This window comes from Xiphophorus hellerii, chromosome 8 (assembly GCF_003331165.1).
Source record: "Xiphophorus hellerii strain 12219 chromosome 8, Xiphophorus_hellerii-4.1, whole genome shotgun sequence".
NCBI lineage: Eukaryota > Metazoa > Chordata > Actinopteri > Cyprinodontiformes > Poeciliidae > Xiphophorus > Xiphophorus hellerii.
In genome coordinates, this window is record NC_045679.1 from 12,117,021 (window position 1) to 12,140,241 (window position 23,221).

The 23,221-nt window shown below is 36.7% G+C and overlaps 1 protein-coding gene across 4 annotated transcripts; it reads right to left on the reverse strand.

Moving 5' to 3' along the window:
• Positions 1–1,396: 1,396 nt before the first annotated feature.
• On the reverse strand, positions 1,397–22,209 carry hook3 (hook microtubule-tethering protein 3). 4 transcript variants are annotated; one of them, XM_032569737.1, is made up of 26 exons: positions 22,038–22,209; positions 17,579–17,664; positions 17,390–17,462; positions 17,255–17,305; positions 17,004–17,136; positions 16,828–16,895; positions 16,663–16,728; positions 15,742–15,825; positions 15,219–15,281; positions 13,712–13,875; positions 13,483–13,623; positions 12,534–12,621; positions 12,312–12,425; positions 12,070–12,180; positions 11,873–11,957; positions 11,710–11,779; positions 9,056–9,196; positions 8,735–8,822; positions 8,483–8,517; positions 8,278–8,360; positions 7,815–7,915; positions 7,603–7,707; positions 7,438–7,509; positions 6,307–6,443; positions 6,147–6,155; positions 1,397–4,513 (listed from the first exon to the last, which is right to left on the reverse strand). In XM_032569737.1, exons 1-26 carry the CDS (start codon positions 22,152–22,154, stop codon positions 4,498–4,500), a joined length of 2,301 nt encoding a protein of 766 aa, XP_032425628.1. In that variant the 5' UTR covers positions 22,155–22,209; the 3' UTR covers positions 1,397–4,497. The 4 variants fall into 4 exon arrangements, with proteins under 4 accessions (XP_032425628.1, XP_032425630.1, XP_032425629.1 ...); XM_032569739.1 differs by lacking the exon at positions 15,219–15,281 and having other exon boundaries at positions 22,038–22,208; XM_032569738.1 differs by lacking the exon at positions 6,147–6,155 and having other exon boundaries at positions 22,038–22,208.
• Positions 22,210–23,221: the final 1,012 nt, after the last annotated feature.

Sequence of the window (23,221 nt, forward strand, 5' to 3'; positions counted from 1 at the left end):
TTGCACAGTACTGTATGAATGCTGTATTAGCAGAGAGCAAGAGACATACAACATTTGATTAAACATTAAATGTACTTCCAGAGAACAGGAACACCTCTGTTTTGCAGACCTAACCACATTAAGTCTTTATTTCATCCTGAAATGTAATTTGATATTACCACATTGAACTGTAACCATCAGTTCCCCTCTTTTCACTTAGAATGTCAAAGACAGAAGTTAGGGGGTAACCAGAGAAGTGTATTTATATTGACTCTGGACCTCTGCTGGGACTTGTGTCAGGAAGCACCCAGAGGCTGAGGTTAGAGAGAGAGAAGAAAAAGGAGCTCTCCGGAATGAAGAATAGGACACTGATACAGGGATGTTCCGGTGTCCGCAGCCTCGAGGGGCATTCAGGCTCCATTTCCCAGGCTGAGCCCAGTTTGTGTCAGCAGAGAAGAGGAGCAGTTCAAAGTCTGAACTAACAGATTTTTTCCATTGCTTACAGAGAATAACAGAACAGACAGCAGAACTATTTGTAAGATTAGAGATGGAATGCTAGGTTGGGAAAGGTAAGGTAAACATAACACTGTACAGCCCCACTCTAATTCTGAACTGAGGATACATTCAAGAATGACAGGCCAGTTTAAAAACAAACTGTTTGCAATACTGCTTTATTTTACCAACACCAAGTTGTATTTCATAGTTTTTGGTATCTAAGGGTGTTAGATGTATATACAATAGTTGCATGTCATTATCAAGTAGTACTGCTAATACGTTAGCAGTACTACTAAAGTTGAAGTAATTTCTTTCTCTGGAAGAGAAAAAAAACTGCGAAAGATCAAGCTGTTTAATATTACAGAATTTAAATTGTTTCATATTTTTCCAACAGAGCACTTTCCTGTCAAACTTCAGATTTTTAGATCCTAGTTTATACAGTGGGATAAACTACTAATTGCAACTATAACCCATTCTCTGTACCAGTGCCTCTGTTCAGAAGCGTTTTATTTCTGAAAGGGGTAATTTTGTATAATCTATTTCTGTAGACAAAAAGTTACTGCTGCCATCACATTTGTCAGGCATTTTCTACTTTTTAAAGTAGCAAAGGGTAACTGATGGAGCTACTCCTACCAGTAACCTTTAGTACGCTCTTTCCACAGACAACAGCCCCAGACCACAGCTTGTGGTTTTTCTCTCTCCTCCCTTTAATCAAAACCACCAGTCAATCTGTAGATAAGTGTTTAAACCAAGTTTGGTTCTAGTGGGACAAATTAAATTCTATGCAACTGGACCATTTGAGATGACATTTGTTGGTTATTAGCTCTATACAATTTAGATGAATTAACCAACAATTGTCCAAAAATGCTAAACTGTTTGGGAAAAAGTGTGAAAAAATCTGAATAAATGGGACAAAACAACATGTTTTATACAAGTTTTATTTACAACGTGGTTTCTAAGTTTCATGGTGTCGGAAGCACATTTTCATCAGCGTAATCCTTGTTGGATAAATGTGAGATGAAATCTACCTAACTAGACATGTTCTTCTGATTTCCTCAATCGCAAATATTTAAACAGCCCTACGACACGACCACAAATGTTATGTACAATTTGTCTTTCTATACAAGCAATATAAAATATTGGCAAATAGGACATTATTTGCTACTTTGGGATTCATGGAACAATAACCAGACAAGGCCCCTTGTTGTTCATTTCAGCTTTCTAATTCATTTGACAGAGCCTTAGTGATATTATCAGCCAAATTAAAAGAACTCTAGGGAATACGAGGCATGTAAAAATACACGATAGTTTTCAATGGGTTTCAGCATGTTTATGTAAAATATTTGTTCTTTGAACACTGAAGAGTTTCAATGTTTTAGTTAGAGCAGCAGACCAGGTTTTTAACCCCTTCTTTATTGCCAAGAAATGTCCATTGAAAAAGACCACAAATTGGCCCCACCTGTAATCAGGTAATGGATGCAAAGGCAAAATTACAGTGGGTGGTTTGATAGGGATGCAAGGAGGAAACCAGAAAGCCTGCTTTTCTTTTTTTCCTTTTTAGATGAGTGTTCTTAATGCAGGTTTGTCCAAATCCCTCACATAAATGTCAACAGGTCAACCACAATGTGGATGCGTTTGCAATATATACAAACCATGTTCTGAGGATGGACGGTTAAAAGAGGTCTGTGTAACATTACTTGAAATACAAACAGAAAAATGGTTAATGTTGCATAATTTACAAAAATATGATTCATATATATATATATATATATATATATATATATATATATAAAATCCTGGAAACTTTAGTCATCCATGTTATTTCAACACTGTTTTTGAAAAATAGTTTTATTTGATGATCATTTTTGCTACCATCATACCAATCTCACGTCCATCGTTCATAAACTTAACAGGTCATTTGTATGAGTGCTGCAAATCTTTCTGATGTGAGAATTAAAATGTGGTTTTGTTTCTTTTGTTCAAGAGAAAAGCATCATACTCAAATACAAGTGCAAATTTATTTGCGCAGTGTTTAAAATAAAAAGGAATTTTTTTCCCTGTAAACACTGTCGGTACAAGAACCGTAGCTTTCACCCCTCCAGTTTATACTTGGAGACAAATGCTTTAATACTAGAAACCTTCTCCTTTAGTTGCATATGTTATGTAACAGTATTTTGATCTCAATTACATCCATTGTAACAGTATAAATGGTAATATAATAATACTACTAATTAAAAAAAATGTAAAACTGCTGTACAAGCAAAAAATAATAAATAAGCCGTTAGGATAAAATGCATTGCATGGATTAAACTAAGATTAAACAATAGAAGAAGTATGAGTAAAACGTTGGGGAGAAAAGCTCTCATTAAGCCAAACTTAAAGTTAAGTTATTGTCAAGATAAAGACAAACTGAGTTTTTTTTGCCGTAAATACTCAATAACTCTTGTAACTTATTGAATCCAAACCTAAAAACCTTTTGATAGTCTCATAAACAAAAGGCACTCAATTGGAGGATTAAACCATCTCTTACTTTTAGGGTTTAACACTTGCAACTTGTCCATACTGTCAGATTCTGGATAAGATTTTTAATGAAGTCTGGAAAATAAAAGTTAAATAAAACATTTACTAAAACAAAACTGGAAAACATACATACATAGCTGACAGAAACATGTAAATTTGCTGTGAAGTGAATGAACTGCAATTTATTCCATGAACACAAAATGCCAAGATATTTTGATACTGCAAGTCTTTTAGCTCTGATAATACTGAAAACCAGACATGAAAGGAAGGTTCTTCTACTTTTGCTGGTTTGACGTTTTCCTTAAAGGAAGTTATAATTAATGCAACCTTTTTCTGCCTTTTCCACATCATTTCACTGATTACTACTCAGCCTAAACATGAGGTTCACTTTAGGCCCTAAAGTGAACAGACTGCCCATTGGCTTGCCAATGCAAATGCACTTTTAATCTAATATTGTAATTTTAAATTATGAATCATTAAAAAAATTTTTTAAAAAGAGATAAGATTTTTGGTATAATTACAATCATTTCTAAAATTATGGCCTACACTCAAAAAATAAATTAAATAAGATGAAAAAAAATTCCAATGTGGAAAAAGGGCTGGAAAGAGGTAAGATTAGGCTTAATGAGGACTTTTAACTCAAATAAAAACTAATCTGTAACAAGACTGTTAATATAGCACACATTATTTACCATCCTCAGCTCATAAAAACAAGGCAACAGAGGAAAGCCCCCCAAAAATGTTGCTTTGTTCAAAACTTGCCGTAATCAACACCTGGATTAAATTAAAATAATTAAAAAAAAACATCTTGAAGATCCAATCCAACAAATAAGAGGTCAGACGTGATGCAACAGTTTAAAGGAAAACTCTAAATAAGACCAATTTGCAGGCTGTACCTCTTAAATAACACATTAATCCTCTCAGTCATGTAGACTGAAATGGATCTGTGGAAATATGTCACTGAGATATTCTGACACAGCCAGACGAAGACAAGACCTTTCATAAATACTAAACAGGTTGATGGAGAGGAAATACTGGTGTGCTCTGATCCCTTCTGGGATGCTTGAAACACACACTGCATTGTAACAGACTTGTTGCATGTGAAAGCACTAGTGGATGTGTCCATCAGGTGTAACAGTGGAGTTAGAAGGTATGAAGGAGGGAGGACAGGGACATTAACATCAGACTATTGGCATGGAAGGTGGAAAAGGGAATTAATCGGATAATTTTTCTTTTCAGATCCCAAATCCCTCATCAGACTTGCCTGGAGATTATGCTGCATAACAATGCGGAAGGGTTGTTAGTGCTCATGCTGCTGCAGCCGATAGAGGGACGGGTTATTTTGAAGGCTTGAAATAACACAGAGGGGTCATGCAAACAGTAGGCAGGCAGGTTCATGCATCAGGTGCCTCAGCCTAGCCTGGCCCGGGGTCAGGGCAGGCCACAGGGGGACAAGGCCGGGCCCGGCCGCACAAGGCTAGGAGTAGCTCACTGGCATACCAGTCATGCAGTGATATTGCTGTAGGAGGAGGAGAGAGAGATGTTATGGTCAGATGGGAGAGCTGGTTAGCATAAAAAGCACCGTGTCAGTTTAAAATTAAAGTTAATAGAAGACCTGTCATGAAATATTTGGGTCAAAGAGAGAATGGAAAAGGAATCTGATGTAAAACAATTTGTGCAACTCCTGCTAAAGGAGTATCTAAAATTCATATATGGAAACATACAGTAGATCATCTTCTTCAATTCAGAATACTTCAGAGTTTTCCCCATAACAACGTGATTCAAACTCTGAAACAATGGCATGGATAAAAGCGTGTGAAGTATTTTATCTTGGAGGAAAGTCCTACAAAATGGTTTGTTGAGAGGAACAGACAGTAAAAAATCTATGGCACACAAACTAGAACATGCTGGTAAAGCTAAAAACCAGATCCAGTGGTTTCGCTCCAGAATCCTGTTATTTACTAAACAAGCTAACCAAAATCCTAACACACAGAAACATTTAACAACCTACAGTGCAGGTCAGAAGTTTGCATGTGTTCATTGTTGGGATGATGAGAGACAGGGGAATTGCAAACATTACCACAATACATGTGTGCAACATTGTAACTGTAAAAAACTGCAATATTTAGTAATTTACTCTATTCCAAATGTCTGGCATATCTATTAATTGTATATTTGGAGAACTGAAAGCAGTCTAACTCCTATGACACATTTAAACTACATTGGTAGCAGCTGAAATCCTGACGCTCATGTATAGTGGGGGCATTGTGTAATGAAGAAGGAAAAGCTTCATGAAAAATGTCAGTTAACAATACCACTGCAATTTTCCCAATACTCAAATATATCCAAATATATTTGATCCTGATATAAATAGGACAAAATATTCAAAGTTGTACACTCCTGCTGAAAACATTACTTGCGTTTTTTTGCTTTTTAAATACTCCTTGCAAAAAAAGAAGAAACATTCCAAACAAACTAGGAGCTGAAAATGAAATGAATTCTTGTTGACGATAAAACGTCTGACCAGCACTGTAGCTAATTATGAATTGCACCTTCTGAAGCAACTTCAAACCGCTTTTTTGAAAAAAAAAAAGAGAAAAATTCCCAATTATTGCTTTCGTTTTCCCAACTGTAGCCTAGTTAATCTAAAAACCATTATCACCTTATTCAGACATTTACAGGAAAAATAAAGTCAACAACATAAATCTTCCTATGGATCAGTTAATTAAGACCAACTGTAAAAAGATATATAAAATAAAATTTAAACATTAGACCTTGCTGCCAGGTAAACCTTAAGCAGGACAGTCATTCTCCTATAAAAGTGAATGTCACAGGTAGAGAAGTGCATAAATACTGCATGAAAAGGTAGAGCTGTTCCTCATCAAAAACAGATAACGTCTCATAAAGATGCAAGTCTTCTGAGTGCCTCGGTCCAGATTAGCTGATCGGTAAAGTTTGTCACACAGAACAAGTTCAACAAGAGGTCAGATGGAAGGGCGTTTGGAGTGATTAGTCAATATAAAAAAAATATGCTGGGGTTCAAATAAGGTAGAAGTCTTGCATCACTGGATGGGAGTCAAGGTTAAAATAGGATTTGGCAGGAAGAAAAAAAAAGGGTGCAAGATTTGGGCCTCCTTGCCCTGAATCTTTACCTCATGGATCTGATTGAGAAGAAAAAAAAAAACAGAAAATCAAAGGCAGAATCCATTAGAGATAAATGAAAATGTTGTGCCTCAAAGCAGGTTTGCCAGTTAAAAGCAAGTTCAGAGAATTTAAAAAGCAGCTATCTTTTAGTGCCCTGGGGCCATCTACCTTGCGGTAGCTGGCTGGACGTGGCCTGGGTAGGAGCGACGTGTGCTGGTGGCTTGTCTCTGTCTGGCCAGGAAGGACTGACCAGAGCCGGTGTTGGCAAGTCGGTCTTCAGCCGCCTTCTTCTGCAGAGACATGCCCTGGTAGGACACAAAGAAGAAGACCTAATTCTGGGAGTACCAAACTGTGCTATTTGAGGTTGATGCACATTTTGGCATGTTACAAGAACAATCTTCAGTTGCATTATATTGGTACCTACATACAAAACACTACATCATGCTTAATGCACTATCCTAAATGTAAAAATGGGGTCAGCTTCGTGCAGGTTAGTCATTTAGAGTTGAAGGTAAATTCAAGAAAGAATACTTGTTAGAAGCTGCAAAAGCATGAGAGAGAGCCCCATTCAGCCAGAGTGATGATGGGATCGATTCTATTACATTATTATGTGTTACAATAGTCCAGTCAATATCCAGACCATAATCCTAATCAGAGCTTCAGCTATTTTACAAAGAGTGAGTAAACGAAGGCATATTAAATTCCTACAAAATTACATTGAAGGTTGGGTAGTAACATGACAAAGTGTGAAAAATGTAATCAACACAGGAAACAGCAACTTAATTTTCATAGAATAATGCAGCTAATTTAATAATGTGTTATAGCAACATTTAAATGTAGAGGCAGATCTAGAGGAGACAGGATACTTCCCTTAAAAGAAGCACATGCTCTCATACCAGAGCTCACCTGTTTCTATAGTGTTTCTAAAGCAGTTTTGCTGCCCTCTACTGTTACTTTTCATTAAATTATTTTTAAAAATGAAGGACTGTGAATAACACAACATAAAAAAATAATGATCTTCAAGAAAACTGTTGAAAACAGCTGAAACCCTGACTTCTTTTAAATCAAGGCTAAAAACCCACCTGTTTAGAGTCGCCATTGATTTATAGTAACTGGAACACTGATCAACATATTTGATGTATATTTGCTTGATGATTGTGATGATGGCGTTAGACAAAATGTAATGTTTATTGCTTGTTTCATAATTGATGACCTACATCATGTTTTATGATGTAAAGCCCTTTGAACTGCCTTGTTGCTGAAAAGTGGTACACAAATAAACTTGACTTCATCTCTTACCATGTTGTACCAGGCTGAAACAATCAGTTTCTCCTCGTGATCTCGCTGGCTTTTTGTCTTGTCCATTTCTTTCTGTTTAAAATAAGCACAAAACATTAAAGTTACATTTAATAAAGCTATTGAATAAATAATGTTTATATAACCCTTAAGTGTGGGCTCATTTACCTCCAGTGAGAGCAACATCCTCTCCTTCTCCTGGAGCTGGTTTTTCAGGGCCTGAACCTCCGGACCGGAGCCTTGGTTCTGTTTCGGGTCCAGCGTCCGAATAACCTGCAAGAGTAAAATTCAGAACCCGTGTCTGGATGCGTCCAACCACAGATGCTTGACGTGTGTAAATATAGAAATATAAAGACGTTTTTTACTGAAACTTCACTCACACTTTTTGCTTTTTCAAGATATTTCTTGTATCTCTCCTCCATCTGTTTCATCTCTTCATCTTTTTTCTTCAGAGCTTCTTCAAGCTCATCCACTCGTTGGGCTAGTATGAAAATATCTTTAAGTTTTCTACATATCCCGCATAAAGTAATACAGTTCTACATAAGCACATAAAGACGCCAGGGTGAGCTGCTGGAAGACACGTCTACCAAGGCAGACAGTGCTGTATTTTGGATTGTATTTAATAAAAAAAGATCCCAATCTGAGCTGCAGATCTTAGTTTCTGCTAATGCTACAGTTTTCCAAAGTTTTATGAAATTTTGCTTTGTGGCGATTTTTTTTTTTTTTTTGTATTTCTGCTGACAAACGGCAGTGATCACATTCCTCCTCCACAGCTCTTGCCTTGGCAGGGAAATGAAAGTGAAAATAAAGCTTCAAACATTTCAGCAGTTAGACCAAACTCACAGCTGGCATTGTATTTAGGCTCCATTTCATCGATGATAGCATTTTTCTTCAGTAACTCATTGTTCACTTCTTGTAACTTCTCCCTAAAACAAAAAAAAAAAAATCATAAAAAGTGAGATTTTGGCCAAATTAGGTCAGATGGTTTGTAGTAAGCCTTCAAAAAAATCTGAATTATACATGACTGCTTTATTTAAATGTAACTTACACATGTTCATCATATTTCTTCTTCAGAACTGATGACTGAAACAGAAACAAATGAAAAATGTTTTACAACAGAAACAGAATTAAATCAATCATTAATACACAGTCATACATTTGAACTGACATGCACAATGTTTTAAAACTTTTATTTTTATTAGGACTTAAAAGTTAAAGATATGTGGCATTTATCATCAGTTTAAAGCCCTCCTATGTAAAAGTCGAAATAAAAACATAAAAGAGCATTCAGCTCACTTACATCATCTGCTTTTGAACCCTGTTCCTGCACCGTCTTTTGGAGCTCTTCCACCTGACTCTGCTCCTCCATCAACCGCTGATTGATTAATCTAAATGAAAATAAATGTAAACTAATATGACAACAATGTTTTTAACACTGCAATGAGAATACTGAAAACTACACAGAAGTATATAAAATATTACAGGTCTTACAAAATATACAGGTCTCATGAGATCAACAGATCAAAATGAGAGAAAATTGATGCCTATTCCATCTTGAATTTAAACTTTAAACCGTGGGAAACAAATTTGGGGGTTTTTTTGGACAGTTTTCTGCACAAACCTGTTTTCTGTCTCCAGTTCACTTTTTCTTCTGTTAGCATCTTCCAGCAGGCTCTGCAGCAAAGCAATCTTCTCGTTGTCCGATCCTTCCTGGGCCAGCTTCAGCATTTTGTTTTCATGCTGAAGGCGAATCAGATGTTCCCTGTGGAAATGCACCGCAAGGACCAATTAGGTCAGAATCAAAATTATTATCAGTAATCTCTAATTAACTTAGGGCAGTGGTTCCCAAAGTGTGGGGCACGCCCCCTAAGGGGGCCGCAGTGCCATTGCAGGGGGTGGGGGAAGCCGTATGAATGAATGAAAAAAAAAGTTACACAAAAGTGTTTCACTGTAAAGATGGTTTGTAGTGTGTTTTGTTGCAACCTGAAGTGTGAAATAAACTTCAGTGGAGTTTGAAAACAAAATATGTGTATAGGTTTATGTCTTATTGAACGATGTGTGTGCCAAGTTGATTTATTATTATTTTTTCTTTTTTGGGGGGGGATTTTATTGTTATCCATAGGGGGGGGGGTCCAAAAACCTCTGGGAACCACTGACTTAGGTCACTAAATTAGGGATACATACAGTATAGAAACAAAAACAACCAAATTCAAAAGTGATGGAGTGTATTAATATGGTGAATGTAAAGAAGTTTGCAAGAGTAGTCAATGTGCTTGGTCGTTTGGTTAAAAGATTATGAAGTAAACTTGGCTTTGATTTGGACAAACTCTGCAGAAACTGTAAAATGTCCAACTGAAAACAAGAGTCAAGAAAATAAGAACACCTTTTCAGTATCGACGAGATGTTTAGCAATGTAGTCAGAAAAAACACAGAAGGTTTTAAAACCCAGGTAAAAGGAAAACACATTTTCTACAACATTTCAGGACCTGTTTATGCATAACTCATGCAGCATAAAGAAGAGACTTACAGCAGATAAGAGGGCAAAGGAACACAGTTCAACAAAGTTATTCTATTTGATCTCTTTTGAGCTTTTAATCTCTGGAACATACTGGACGGTGAGGGTCTACATTCACCAGGGAATACACACAGACACTGATGTTTACTGTGAAAACGGCTAACATAAGATGCTTAAGAGTTTAAAACATAAACTGCCTTTTCATGCACACAACGTGACGTCAACTCTGCTCCTAAAGTATTAATAGCTCACAGCAGGACTGCTAAAAACACATTTGCAATCCTGTTCTAATAACTTCCTACTTCATAAATCAGAATCAGCAGGCCAAAGCTGATCAGTCCATCTCTGGTATATATGTTTTAATGAACTCACATTAAAAAATACATTTATATCACCTAAACTGCAGACATTTAAAATGATTCTCAACATATACTTAATGAAAAATCTCAACAGAGGAATCTTTTTCCATTTTGGAAGACTCCAAGATGATGAGACATCCTCAGAGAATTCTCCTTTCAGTAGATTTTGTCTAATTGCTAGAGTTGTCTGAATTTGGGTTAAGCAGCTTTTCAAAGATTTGAAATTCAGGATTTTCTGCATAATGGCCAATTGTTTTAGGTTCATAAGGGGTGTAAAAAACTACAGAACATAAACCCAGGCACAGTAAGAACCTCCCTCGGAAAGCTGTTAGCGAGCTGATGCAACTTGTACAAAGTTGTTGCACAAAGCTTTAAAGCGAACTATCTCATTAAAAAGAAATAAGAAACTGTAACAGAAGAAAAGGCTTGTTGAGGATGAGGTGAAACACATACAGTTCTGCAGATGATTCTGTTAAGCAACTATAACATTGTGATTAACTACCTGCTACCTAATAATAATTAGATAGTTTTGCTGCCAAAACAGCTCTGACAAGTCAGAACACCGACTGAACAGCTGAGGGCCTCTGGAAGATTCACACAGAAGTCTAATAACGCCTCAGCCAGAACAGCAGCAGACAGAATGAATGAAGTATGAAAAAAGCAATGAATAAATGTTGAACTTTCAGAGCTAACTGAAGGTAATTTAAAACCCCTTAGTTGTCCATGTAAGTCAATGGACCTCATCATGTCGGAAAAGAGGTTAAAATTCTGTGTGGGAAATATTGGCCTACTCATGCCCTATTAAAGAACTAAAATTGAAAAGATTTAATTTAAAACTTTAATTTCTAAAAGATATTTAGCAATATTACTCTATATAATGACTATATAATGGTCCGAGTAGTGCTTCTAAGAAGTTTTAGTGCGCATCATCAGGGACAAGAACTTTAAAGATGAATGTGCTAAAATTTTAAAAAAGGGGTCACATATAGCTATATACTGTTGAGCTGTCACATTTTCAATCTCAGAGAGGTAATCAAGTCCCATTTTAACAATGCCAATTTGTTCCTATAAAGAAGCCCGAAGTTTGTGGATTTCCAGCTTAGAACAGGTGAGGTCAAATAAATATTTTCAAAATATTTCTTTGAAAATAGGCAAAAAGGCTTTTTGTTATCTAGGGGCACATGGTTGCCGCTCAGGTGAACCAAACAGGTTCTCTAAATTTAATAGAATGCCCTGAATATAGTTTGACATATAAATAATTGACTGATTTGACTGTACAGTGGATGGTGGGCCAAAGCAGGAGAGTTAAAGTTGGGTCAGGAAACACTTGACTGCTACAAAGTGACCAGAGACTGCAGACAAAACAATAAAACATGGAACTAAAAAGTCTAATTTACTTACCGGATTTCTGGAGTGGTGATCTCAGCAGCCAGGGAATCTGAGCTTTCATTGCCCCCTAGTGGGAACAAACCTGATAAAACAGACAATAGCAGTTAATTTTGTAAAACAATTGTAGAATAATGGATTATGTTTGTTAACATTTTATCACAAAGGTTTTCTCTACTTGATGTAAGTTGTCCCTCTTGAGCCTGAACGCAGTGGAGTTCCTCAATAGTTTCCTTAAGAGAGTCTCTCTCTGTTCTCATGCGCTATTTAGGGACAGAGTTAAAGACGTGTGAATAGGGAATATATTACTACATCAAACAGAAAATATACTTTGGAGGGCTACATTTCCCTCTAAATTCAAAAGACATTACATACATCTTTTTCTTTTTGTAGAGAGTCCACCTTCTCTTTGAGGCGTTTGTACTCAAACTCCATCTTGTCGGCCTTTTTAGACTCTTCTGATAGTCTGTTCTGTAGTTCGACCACCTGAGGAGAGACGAGGGAGTTCCCAAAAACACCCATCACAATTTCTTAAAAGCTTGAAAGAGCACCACGACTGCAAATACAAGAGAGTTTGACTAGGCTCTCTGTCAGTAAAATCCCAGCTGGTCAGGTACCTGTCTCTTGTAAGTCTCTAGTTGGCCCTTGGCAGCATTGGCCTTTCGAAGCTCCTCCTCCAAGCTGACATTAGTCTGCATTAACACTGTGTTCTTCTCCTCCAGAAGCTTAATCTGGAGCACAGAGAGCAATATAAGCCATATTTATCACATCTGCTTTGCAGGTAACTTTTTAGGCCGACAAGCAGGTGATAAAAGACATTTGTCAATGTGTTACTGTACCTGTCTCCTGAGTAGCCCCATGTCTTCCAGTTTTTTCTTGTAGTGTTCCACGGTGCCCTCCAGTTTGGAAACCTTGTCAGATGAATGTCTAAGAAGAAAACACAAAGTCCTAAATTATTGACTTAGTTTCTCAAAGTATTCATACTCATTCCATGTTACAAAAATAAATGTGGTTTTACTGAGATTTTATGAGACAGACCAAGGCAAACTAAACATTTTAAATATTCTTGTAAATGTAACTTATAAACCTAATCCATAAATCATTTTTGGCTAACTTTACCCTCCCCATTAAGTGACAGCATTGAATTACAGAAAGGTGGGGTAGTATGCTATACCTAGTTGACCTTTCAGAGCAATTGGTTGCCGTGAATTGTATTTAGTAGTTTATTATTTATCTTTTAGGATCGACGTTAGCAAGGCTTTACATACAGCTGCTCTTCCTGGGGTCAAAAACACACAGTAGATATATAGCCGATGAAAGATTGAACATACCTAGCAATAAAATGAATCACAGTTCATACAAAATGTTGAGAAATATATAAAATACAGAATAATTAACCATTTCAGATTTACGCATGTCGCTCGTAAAAAGTTTTTCAGCTTCCTTTTTGAAAGCTGACTTCTGTTCAGCTTTTATGAGAATTATAGACAGATATTTCCACGCATTCATTGTTCTGTAATAAAGGTACATTTGAGAAAACTAATGGTGTGTGAGAAAAGGGGTAAATACAAACCATGTGTCACTCTGTTTATATATTTATTTGTAAAAAAGAAAGAAAGAAACTGAAAACAATAAACCTTTTCTCTTATAATCTACTTTAGCTGGTCAATCACATAACATTCTAATAAGTTACAATGACGTTTTTGGTTGTACTGTGATGATTTTCTTCAATTATTAAAAGTTCTGTTTGTTTCACTAAGATAACTTCCGTGTGCCTCCGGATCCTACCTAAGCACATCCATCTCGTCCTTCAGAGATTGGGCTTCATCTGCCAAAGACGTGAGTTCTTCATTCTGAGACTTCACATCTAGAAGCTCTTTCTCAAGCTCCTCACAACGGATCCGGTAGTCGTCTTTTGCCGCCTCCAGACTAACAGAAAGAATAAAAATCAACACGTCTGTAAAGAAAACATCAACTTCAGTCTATTCAGTCACTAGTTTGTGAAGCTAGCTCTCACCGGAAAGTTTCTTCTTGTAACTGCTCCAGCTGTGTCTGCAGCTGGAGATGTCTACGTCCAGCAGGGCTGTTTATGTCCTCGATAGAGTCAGACTGGTTAAGTCTCTCCATCAGGACCTGGTTCTCTGCCAACAGACTGCTCTTCTCCTCTTGCAGAGCCGCTACCTGAGACAGTGAAGGTGTTGACGATGCAGGCAAAGAACAGGAAGTGTGGGATGAAAGGAGGAAAAAGCAGGGAATCCAGAGAGGTGAACAAGGCAATGACATAAAAAGCAGTTAAAGTTTTGCAACTTGAGATACTTAAAATACATAAATTACACTTTAGTTTCACAGAATTTAGTCTATTAGTTTCCCAATCACTGCATCAACATTTTACTCTGGTAAGTACACACCAAACACACATCAATGAGGCAAATAAACAAATTCCAACACAGCGGGAGGGTTGTATATGGGGACATGTTTTCTTTTCAGTTTGATAACCAAGGAATCAAACTCCACATGAAGCAAAGCAGAAGCTGGCTGCCGTCCTTTTCAAACAGCAAAAGCAAGAACTCACCATATGTTTTAAAGAAATTAAAATATTTTGATATGGTCAAAGGCAAAATTACCCATCATGCCATTTTGATCATTTTTCAGTTCTCATATTTGACAAAGATCAACTTAATCTTTAAAAAACTCAGAGCTACACACAACGATCATCAGAAACGACAGGAAAATGGTCACTGATCTTCTTTAAACCGTCCGGCATTGACGATTCCTAAACTTTAAACTACCGGCATAAACTATGTCACTGTGTGTCTAGTGAAATTATAGTTTCACTTTAAGTTCATTAGACCTCAAAGTGAACTTATTTTAATGAGCTATTAAAATAAATTCATTTCTTGATGATATTTTAATATACTGAGATACACCCATAAATGGCTTATGATAATGACCTCTAGGACAAGATGCATTGCTGCGAAAATTCCAAGATCGCAACAAGAAAATACTCCAACTAAGGTGTGGGTGGATAGAAAAAAGCCAGAAATAACACAAATGTCTATATTCAAAATAAGAAAAAAGTTTTTGAAGAACATAATCCCTATGAAATTTCGAGATTCACAAAGGCCAAAAGTTCCAAGATACAAAAAATAACAGAAAGTCTTAAGGGGAAAAAAAAGGTCTTGCTGTAAATGTTTTTTTTCCCCCCGCCTTTCGTTTCAACCACTTTCTCTTGCCGTCTACTGCTGCTACTAAAAAGGATGAAACACACTGAGGTGCAAAACGCTCAGGATCATTAGTGCAGGACACCACCTGACACACTCAGACAAAACTGCAGCTCTAGACGGTGTGCTCCAAAAGCACCACGTGTAGATGTGTGCACAAACGTGTGAACGTTTGCACGTGCTCACACAGTTTGGAGGAGGAAAATCTGGTGCAAGCAGGCTGAAAACAACGGCAGGACTACTTAACACGGCAATCAGTGTGGATGGAAGGTAGACAAGAGAAAAAATGAAGTTTGGATTTACCCTCTCTTCTAGCTCATTAAAGTCTAACCTCAGTCTATCACGCTCCTCTTGGGCATGGAGGGCCTTTAAAACAAGCCACAAAGTGTTGAAACAAACAGAAAAGAAATGGAAACTACTTAAAGACAAAGAACAACAAGTACAATTTTAGATCCACAGCTGCTTTTTTACGTTTTCCAGATCAGACTTCAACAATGAGGCTAAAAAAAAATGATAATAATAAAAATATCACCATGAATTTTCCTCGTGAGGAACAAACCTATCAGTTTTAATGACATGAAATAAAAAGTAATAAAGAAAAAAAAAAGAAAGAGCAGATTCTTTTTTCATATGAAACTGAATAACATCTGTTAAATTAGGAAGCATAACACAATCAGTGTATATTAAAGAATTTACAAAATATATAAGAAAACATGAGAAATGTTCTCCCAGTGTTGAATATTTTATAAAAGTTGTCTGGACTTCAAGTAGTTAAAAAAATGCATTGTTATAATAGTTTTTTTTATTAATATCATTCTAAAATGACCTGCAAGTCAAGCTCGCGACACCGCTGAGCAATCTCTTCCTTGGTTGCCAAAGCATCATTCAGCTCCTCAATCGTCTTCTTTAGCTAAAAACAGGGAAAAAAAACAACATATTAAAATTGCACTGATTTGTCTGACTAAACTGATGACAGATGGCTGGGTCACAATCAAAATCCTCTCAGATATACACGGTTTTCAAATAATCTGTCAATAATCTGAGTCCTTTTGGCTTTAGAAGCCTAAAATCCAAAATGAGTCACGAAATGTCTTTGGGAGATATGCAGGTCATATATGAAAACGAAAATAAATAATCAATGGAAGACCTGATAACGTAACCATACTTAAGACTTTCAAAAGGTTTAAAATAAACTTTTTGACTGTTTAAGACCTGGACTGATTCTCCCCTTGCATAAGCTCAGCTGAAAGCAGATATTTATATTGTGTTAAAGACATGACCATTTGTTGCTCACTGGTATGAAAACAGACAAAAACTTCTTCTTTAGATCAGATACTAGGATAAACAACATTATGTCAATTTGTAAGAATAATTAGATTTTTTTTTCTATTAATTCCAAATGTAGATGTTTATGTAGTCTTAAAATACTGTGCTTTTAATCAGGTCAAAGAAGCAAACTAAAAAGTCAAATAACAGCTTGAAAAGGCACTATGTGATAAAGATCTTCGTTTTTAAGACCATGGTTCAATTAGAACATGTTCCCTCATGTTGTAAGGAAGGTTTACTCCAGAAGGCACAGATCCACTTTACAATATAGATTGTATCATGTGAAAAGAACAGATTGGACTTAAAAACTGACAACACCCCTTAATATACTGCTGATCTCAGTCCCTCATAAAAGAAGCTGTCATTCTTCTGGCATCCAGCAAAATGTAATTGATCTTGTTAATAATAAAACTGTCCATACCTCTCTGTCCAGATCTACATACGAGTCATTTCCTCCAGGGGCGACAGCAGTCTCTTTACTCATCAGCTGCAGGGGGGGGGGGGAAACACCCATTGATTGTTTACAATAAATTAAAAATACAAAGGATGACTCAAAATAATATAAATGTCAGAACAAAACGTCCACCTCCTGAATGGCGGTCATGACGACATGCTGTACTGATTCCTCCATCACCATTATGGTCTGGATGTATTCTACACAATGCAAAACAGCAAACAAAATCAATCAGACCGTGCTGCATAGACACAGTTCATCTGCTGATAATCTATACCAGCTTTATTATCAGAGGGTGAAATAAGCACCTTGTTTCTGTTCGCAGTTAACGGCACAGCCCAGAATGAGTTGTAACATTCTCCCGAGTTCTGCAGCATCAGAGTGCTCTCCTATCAAATTTACATCTGGTAGTGTGAAATCATTGATGTGTTGACCTAAGACCTGAAAAGAAATAAATATTAAATATAATATTAAATATTAAATATTTATTTTATCTATAACAAAATCATCTAAACCTGAGAGAGACTAAATCAAAACTTGCATAGTTGCATGTTCTTACCTCCTGGTAATAGTCCAGTATGCCTTTCAAGATTTTCTTTAGATTGCTGACCTGTCAAAACACAAACTTGGTTAAATTTCTTCATTACTACCATACAACTCCATAGACTTACTGTTGAGAAAGGGCAGCGCTGACCTTTAACCTCCAGTTGTCCCCGGCGTCTGGCTTGATTCTGGTAATCCAAGTATCATTAAAATATGATATATCTCTAAAAAAAAAAAAATCAAAGAAAATATTAGTGTTTGGCAGCATAAATGTGTCAAGACAAAAACATAACAGTGAAATAAACAAATAAATTTAAAAATACATTTAAAAAAAGCTCACATTTTCTGCAGGACTTGGGCCATTACGACCCCACTGGTCAAATCTTCAACTGTCTTACATGGTGTTTCTACTCCAAATGTTTGGATCTGTGTAAGCAGTAGGCAAACACACACAAGCATTTTTAGGGTAAGCTGCCAACAGATTAACCAATGTTACTGTTTAACACAGTGGAATGTCAACATTTTGATTACTTTGTAGTATGCAAACTAAAAAGAGAATGAAACAGTTTTTGTTTTAGAATAAGGTTGTGAATTTAAACTTGTTTTTAAAGTTTATTGTGCCCTCTAGTGGTTCATAAAACAACATCGGCATTGTTGACAGGTCTGATAATATTACTGTGAATTTGGGTGGAAATCTTCTTCATGCATTTTCAGAATTGTGTCCAAAATATCTGCAGTATGACACAGAGTATTATGCTCCTAACAGTGGCAGGGAAACAGGTGGAAAATATCTGTCGTCAGAGAATTTAAAGACATGTTTTTGTGCCATTAAACACAAGCTAAACCGGATGTTTATTTGCCAGTAGAAGTAGATATTTCAGAAAGAACTTACTGAAAGTACAATCTGAGTATTTACACGCACTGTCCAAGTCCACTTTGCTTCTCCTCACCACTTACTTCCTGTTCCATCACCTCAATAATTTTCGGATCCTATTCTTCTGTCCACACTACCTCACATGCCATGTCATCACTGTCTTTTCCCCACAGTTGCAGTTTTCTCCTGCTAGTACAGGCAGAAAGTATGCAGCTGTAACGGATATTATATTCTTCAGTGTAGATGCCAATGAAACATGGGAGGAGGGAAACTTGTGGCAGGAATGCTGGAATTCAAACAGTAAGAAAAAAGACGAGGTTTGAAGTCTGATTGTTAGGTTGCCTCATTTTTCCATACTGGGAGGAAATGTAAGAAGCAGCTCTAAGCTCTCTAAGAACATAAAACATACAAGAACATACATCCATTAGCTTCTCTGTTTTATTTCATTTTCATTTTTTGGCTTCAGGATCCATTTTTATGAATGGGTCTTTTCAGTTTTTGGAATTTCAATTTCAATTTCTAGCTCTAACTGGCATCAGAGTACTTGAAGAGCTAGATTACCAAATCTCAAATGAGGCATAGAACTTACTCTTCTATTAAAAAAAAGTCTGTCATATTTCCCTATAGTTAAAGCTCTGTCAATGAAATGCCAGTCACCCACTTCTGTACCCCCAACCCTTTTCACCTACTGCTGCACACTGCTGCTCAGATGACTGAAAGAACCTTTGCTTATAACAAAGCAAAAACTGGATTCCCCGTTCTTCCTCATAATACATGTAAATCCTCAGCTCAGCTTGTAAACGTAGTTTTGTGCATCATCTCAAACTTGTTGTATTATAACACACTGTAGTAACTAACTAAACTTCTAATGTTAGAATATACTTTTTAAATGCATCATTTAAGAAGCAAAATAGCAAAAAGACAGCAAACTTGGTGAAAAACACTTGAAAACTACTATCATGCTTAGAGGGAGCTTATGTTCCATATTTATTATGGGTATGTAAAAAAAATATTCTTAGTTTCTCATTTACTTTAAAAAACGCAGTTACACTTCCCTCATCAATCTATCTAACTACTGAAAGTAAGAACCTCTGCTGATTTAAGCGTACACATTATCTTCTCTAATGTCTATGCTACTCACTTTTCTCCAGTTTGAGGTACTATGAGGAGAAACAGATATTGCTGACTGAGATCACAGATGGTAAATAGTGGAAAACGGTGCATCTCAAAATGATGTTCAATTCCATATTCATTCTGGGGAGAGAACTGAAGCACAGCCATAAAGTAGGCAGTGGGAAGAAACATTGTTCTAAATGTTTTGAGCTACAACATTTGCTCTGCATCATTTCCTTTTGCAGGAAAGATGAGGAAGGAAGGAAAACATGGGATGAACTGGCACTTAAAACACTAATGGGATGCAGAGAGACGAAAGGGATGAAAACATTTTCACATAGGGAATAACCTGATTGACAATCCTGGAAACTTCAGCGGCAAATTGGAAAACAGAGCAACATCTGCTGTTGCAGAGTTAAACATATTCAGACAATTTGAAACCAGCCGCTTAAAAAAAAAAGAAAATAAAAAAAATAATCATACAAACTCACCAGTTTTCCTATGTTTAACGCACTAAAAAACAGTGATTATAACTAGTAGTTCACATCTACTGAACTGGTACACAACCAGATAAAGTATTTAAGCAATTTGATTATCATGTGGAATCAATGGTATAGAAGTAGCAGAGAGCGATGCAGGTGGCTTGCTTTACACATTGTGTATCTGTGAATTGGGCCTCATGTTGCTTTATAAAGCTTTCTGTGCAGTTAGAGCCGGAGTACACACACTTTCAAATGGTTTGTCTGAACATTTCTCTGGTACTGGATCCACTATAACCCCAATCTGTTACTGACAGCCTTTGTGGTGCACTGATAACTAAGCAGCAGATGTCAGTCTCATAAAAGACATAATGTAAATGTTTACCGTTTATAATTTACTGTTTACTAAATTGCCTCTTGGTGATATAATAAAGATGCATTGAAATTAGCATAAACCGATATGCTGAATCAGTTTAATTAATCTGAAACCTAACCATCATGTAATGTGAAACATTCAAAAGGCTCAACATTCGCACTTGCTTCAGATTACATCCAGTTTGCTTCAAGCACACTGCCCAGCACTGCAGGATAAACGGGCTCAAATAAAAAGCTAGAAGAGGCTTTAATTATATCAACTAATTCACAATGGAAATTCTCGTCCACAGCTAGCACAGGTCAAGTAAAAACAGGGATACCAAATCCAGCAGGTTTACGATGGACTGCTGAAACTGAAACTAAGCCTACAAATGTTCAAATCGAAGTAAACACAAAACTGAAGGGTCGAGCGAGGTCAAAGAGGAAATCCACACCTACAGGTTTGTGGAAACAGCTGGGAAAATGAAATGTTCAACCATAGGAAAGGGAATTAAAACAAAAGACTGCAGGTTAAGTAACAGACAGTAATCAGATGTGTTCTTCAGTTTGCATCCAGACAGCACAACGCACTCGACAATGCTGAGCAATACAGATACAACAAAGCAAGAATATATCAAGCTCTTCAATCAGTGCCACATGCCTGTCTTTGTTACACAGGTTACTGACCCATGCAGGCGGTTTGTGTGACAACATGTTTCTTATGACAAGTTTCCATAACAAGACATATCTGACAATCCATAATCAGTGTTGTCTAAATAAATAAAAAAATAACACTGGAAAGTTCTAAATTGCATAAACAGATGAACTTTTGCAGTGAAAATAAATATCTTTGTAAAGAATAGATGCACCAATCAACCACTTCCAGGTTGATACCAATTTATGTTTTGTATTTTTTTTTCTTTTCTTATAGTTCTGAACTGGCAATCTTGATTCTTAACACATGCTACTTTTTTTCCCCAAGTACCGTAACATATAAAAAGGAGACAAAGTGCTGCAGGTTCTTTAATAAATGTTATAGTTTTACAGCAGACATGTACCTACCAGTCAGTCAGTAAAGAGTTCAGAATCAAATTGTTTTCCCTTCATCGGTTCATAATCAGTAAAAGACAGTTTCAGTGGTGAAAATTTCAAACATTTCTTTTACCTGGACAATAAGAGATATCTGAATCTGTAGTGTAAATATATACACTTTCCTGAGATGTAAACATGTGACGAGCAATTTTGACATGTTTTCTGAGAACATTGATCAAATGTACAACAACAAACATTACATTTCTAATTTACCAAACAGGGTGAGCAACAGCAGAAGTATTACATCTCTGACTAAAGGGAGCTGGGAGATTTTCTCCAACAATGTAAACATGAACGACAGGAAACCATGTGACTTTGGGGTCTGACAGCTTTTCAGCCCTGTAGTTTAGATCTATAATTCCAAGTTTGGCTAGATGTTGAGAGAGTACATATGAATGCCTAGGGAAGCTTCGTGTATCTGACAGCTGGATCAGTAGAAAGAATAAAGAAGAACGAGTGAGCGTCATGCTACATTGACAACAATGACAGGAATTCAGCCTCAAAACTGACACGTTTAACAATCTAAGGGGAGGGGAGGCTTCGCCAAAGAAATGCTAAACTAAAGAATATTTAACACCGATGTTGTCCGAATCTACTGTTTTTACATACAGCTGTGATTTCAGAACCAGAAAGTTGAGCTAACATTAAGTAACAGCATATTTGATTTGTGCTGGAATCGAAATTCTGGTCACACGATGGTGGATGGTGGCTAAACACAGCAAACAGCTGGCCTGCACACGTAACCAAAGTGTCATTTTCCTTTAGCCAGCTAACGTTTCCTCTGTTAGCTCCAGGAGCTATCGCTAGCTCTTCTATGCTAGCTAGCATCGCCCCGGCGCCGGAGAGCTGTCTGTCATTATAAAAACCAGTCTGATTTAATTATTTACCCATGTCAAGAGACTTTCGCAGAGTTCCATTCGATCCAATGACTCTGATGTACTCATGGTTAGTTCACGTAGGCTGGCTGAGTCTGCGGGGAGCCCGAACTTAACAGCGAGCTTCATACACTCCAGAGATCTCTGCTGCTTTTTCTGTGTCTCACCAATCCGTCGGCCAGTGATCGGGTTCGCTGCTTTGCCCAAGCCGGCGCCTTTCGGAGGCGCTGTGGGCGGGCAAAGTCGGCAGAACTGTTAGGTTTTTTTGGGGGTGTGTGGGGGTTGTTTGTTTGTTTTGTTTTTTTCTATTATTATAGAGTATGTAATATGTGTCTCAGACAGATTGTTTAGGAAACAAAATCATTACCAATAAAAGGAGCATTTGTTTTATAAAATTCGTGTTTCGCTTATTTTTACTTTTCAGATGTAAAATATTACTGAAATTATACCCTACACATACAGTAGATTGTAGGGCAATATGGTGTTTCTAAAATAATTAATATCCATAGAGATTTTGTTTTCGTACAGTTTGTTATCGGAGTTTAAAACACCTCGAAGTTATGAATAATTGTCAAGTGGAAAAAAAAAGCTTAGTTTTTCAAAAGTGGTTATAAAATTAAAACTACTTTATTTAAACAATATAAAGGAGTGGAAGGGCTGCATTTGTATCCAGCTCTTCTGAATCAGTACTTTGCAGCTCCTCCTTTTACCTCTAGTTTAATCAGCTCAGATAAAGAGAATTAAGATCCATTTTCAAGTCTTACTAAGGATTTAGTTCTTGACTTCAACTGTAAAAGTTCTAACTCTAGAAAATGGTCTATGTAATTCCATAGGTTTAGATTAGATAAAAAATGTATTGATCACTAAGAAAAGCAGTTTCCAGTAGCAGTACACAAACAATTTTGTTTGCATTTTCCTTCAAAATTCTATTTTGTTTGTTGTTCCAATGTGATAAAACGTAGAAGAGTTACTTCTTTCTTTTTAGAAATTGCCTTCAAACCAATTAATGCTTTGATCAATCTGATCTGTGAGGGACAACAAGCTTGGTAAACAGCCACCGCTGCTTCTCCCATCCAGGCCCATAACGAAACTCGCACTGATTTGTCATGGTGAGCATTGACACACCAATATAATCATTCCATTGCTATGACAAGCGCCATGGCTATAAAGTAATTGTGAAATACATGACAGAAGGC

Coding starts and splice junctions, on each gene's coding strand:
- hook3 (XM_032569737.1), bottom strand. CDS start 22,154: ATGAAGCTCGCTGTTAAGTTCGGGCTCCCCGCAGACTCAGCCAGCCTA. Junction 17,137..17,254: donor TACTGGACTATTACCAGGAG/GTAAGAACATGC, acceptor ATTTCTTTTCAG/GTCTTAGGTCAACACATCAA. Junction 16,729..16,827: donor TCATGACCGCCATTCAGGAG/GTGGACGTTTTG, acceptor CCCCCCCTGCAG/CTGATGAGTAAAGAGACTGC.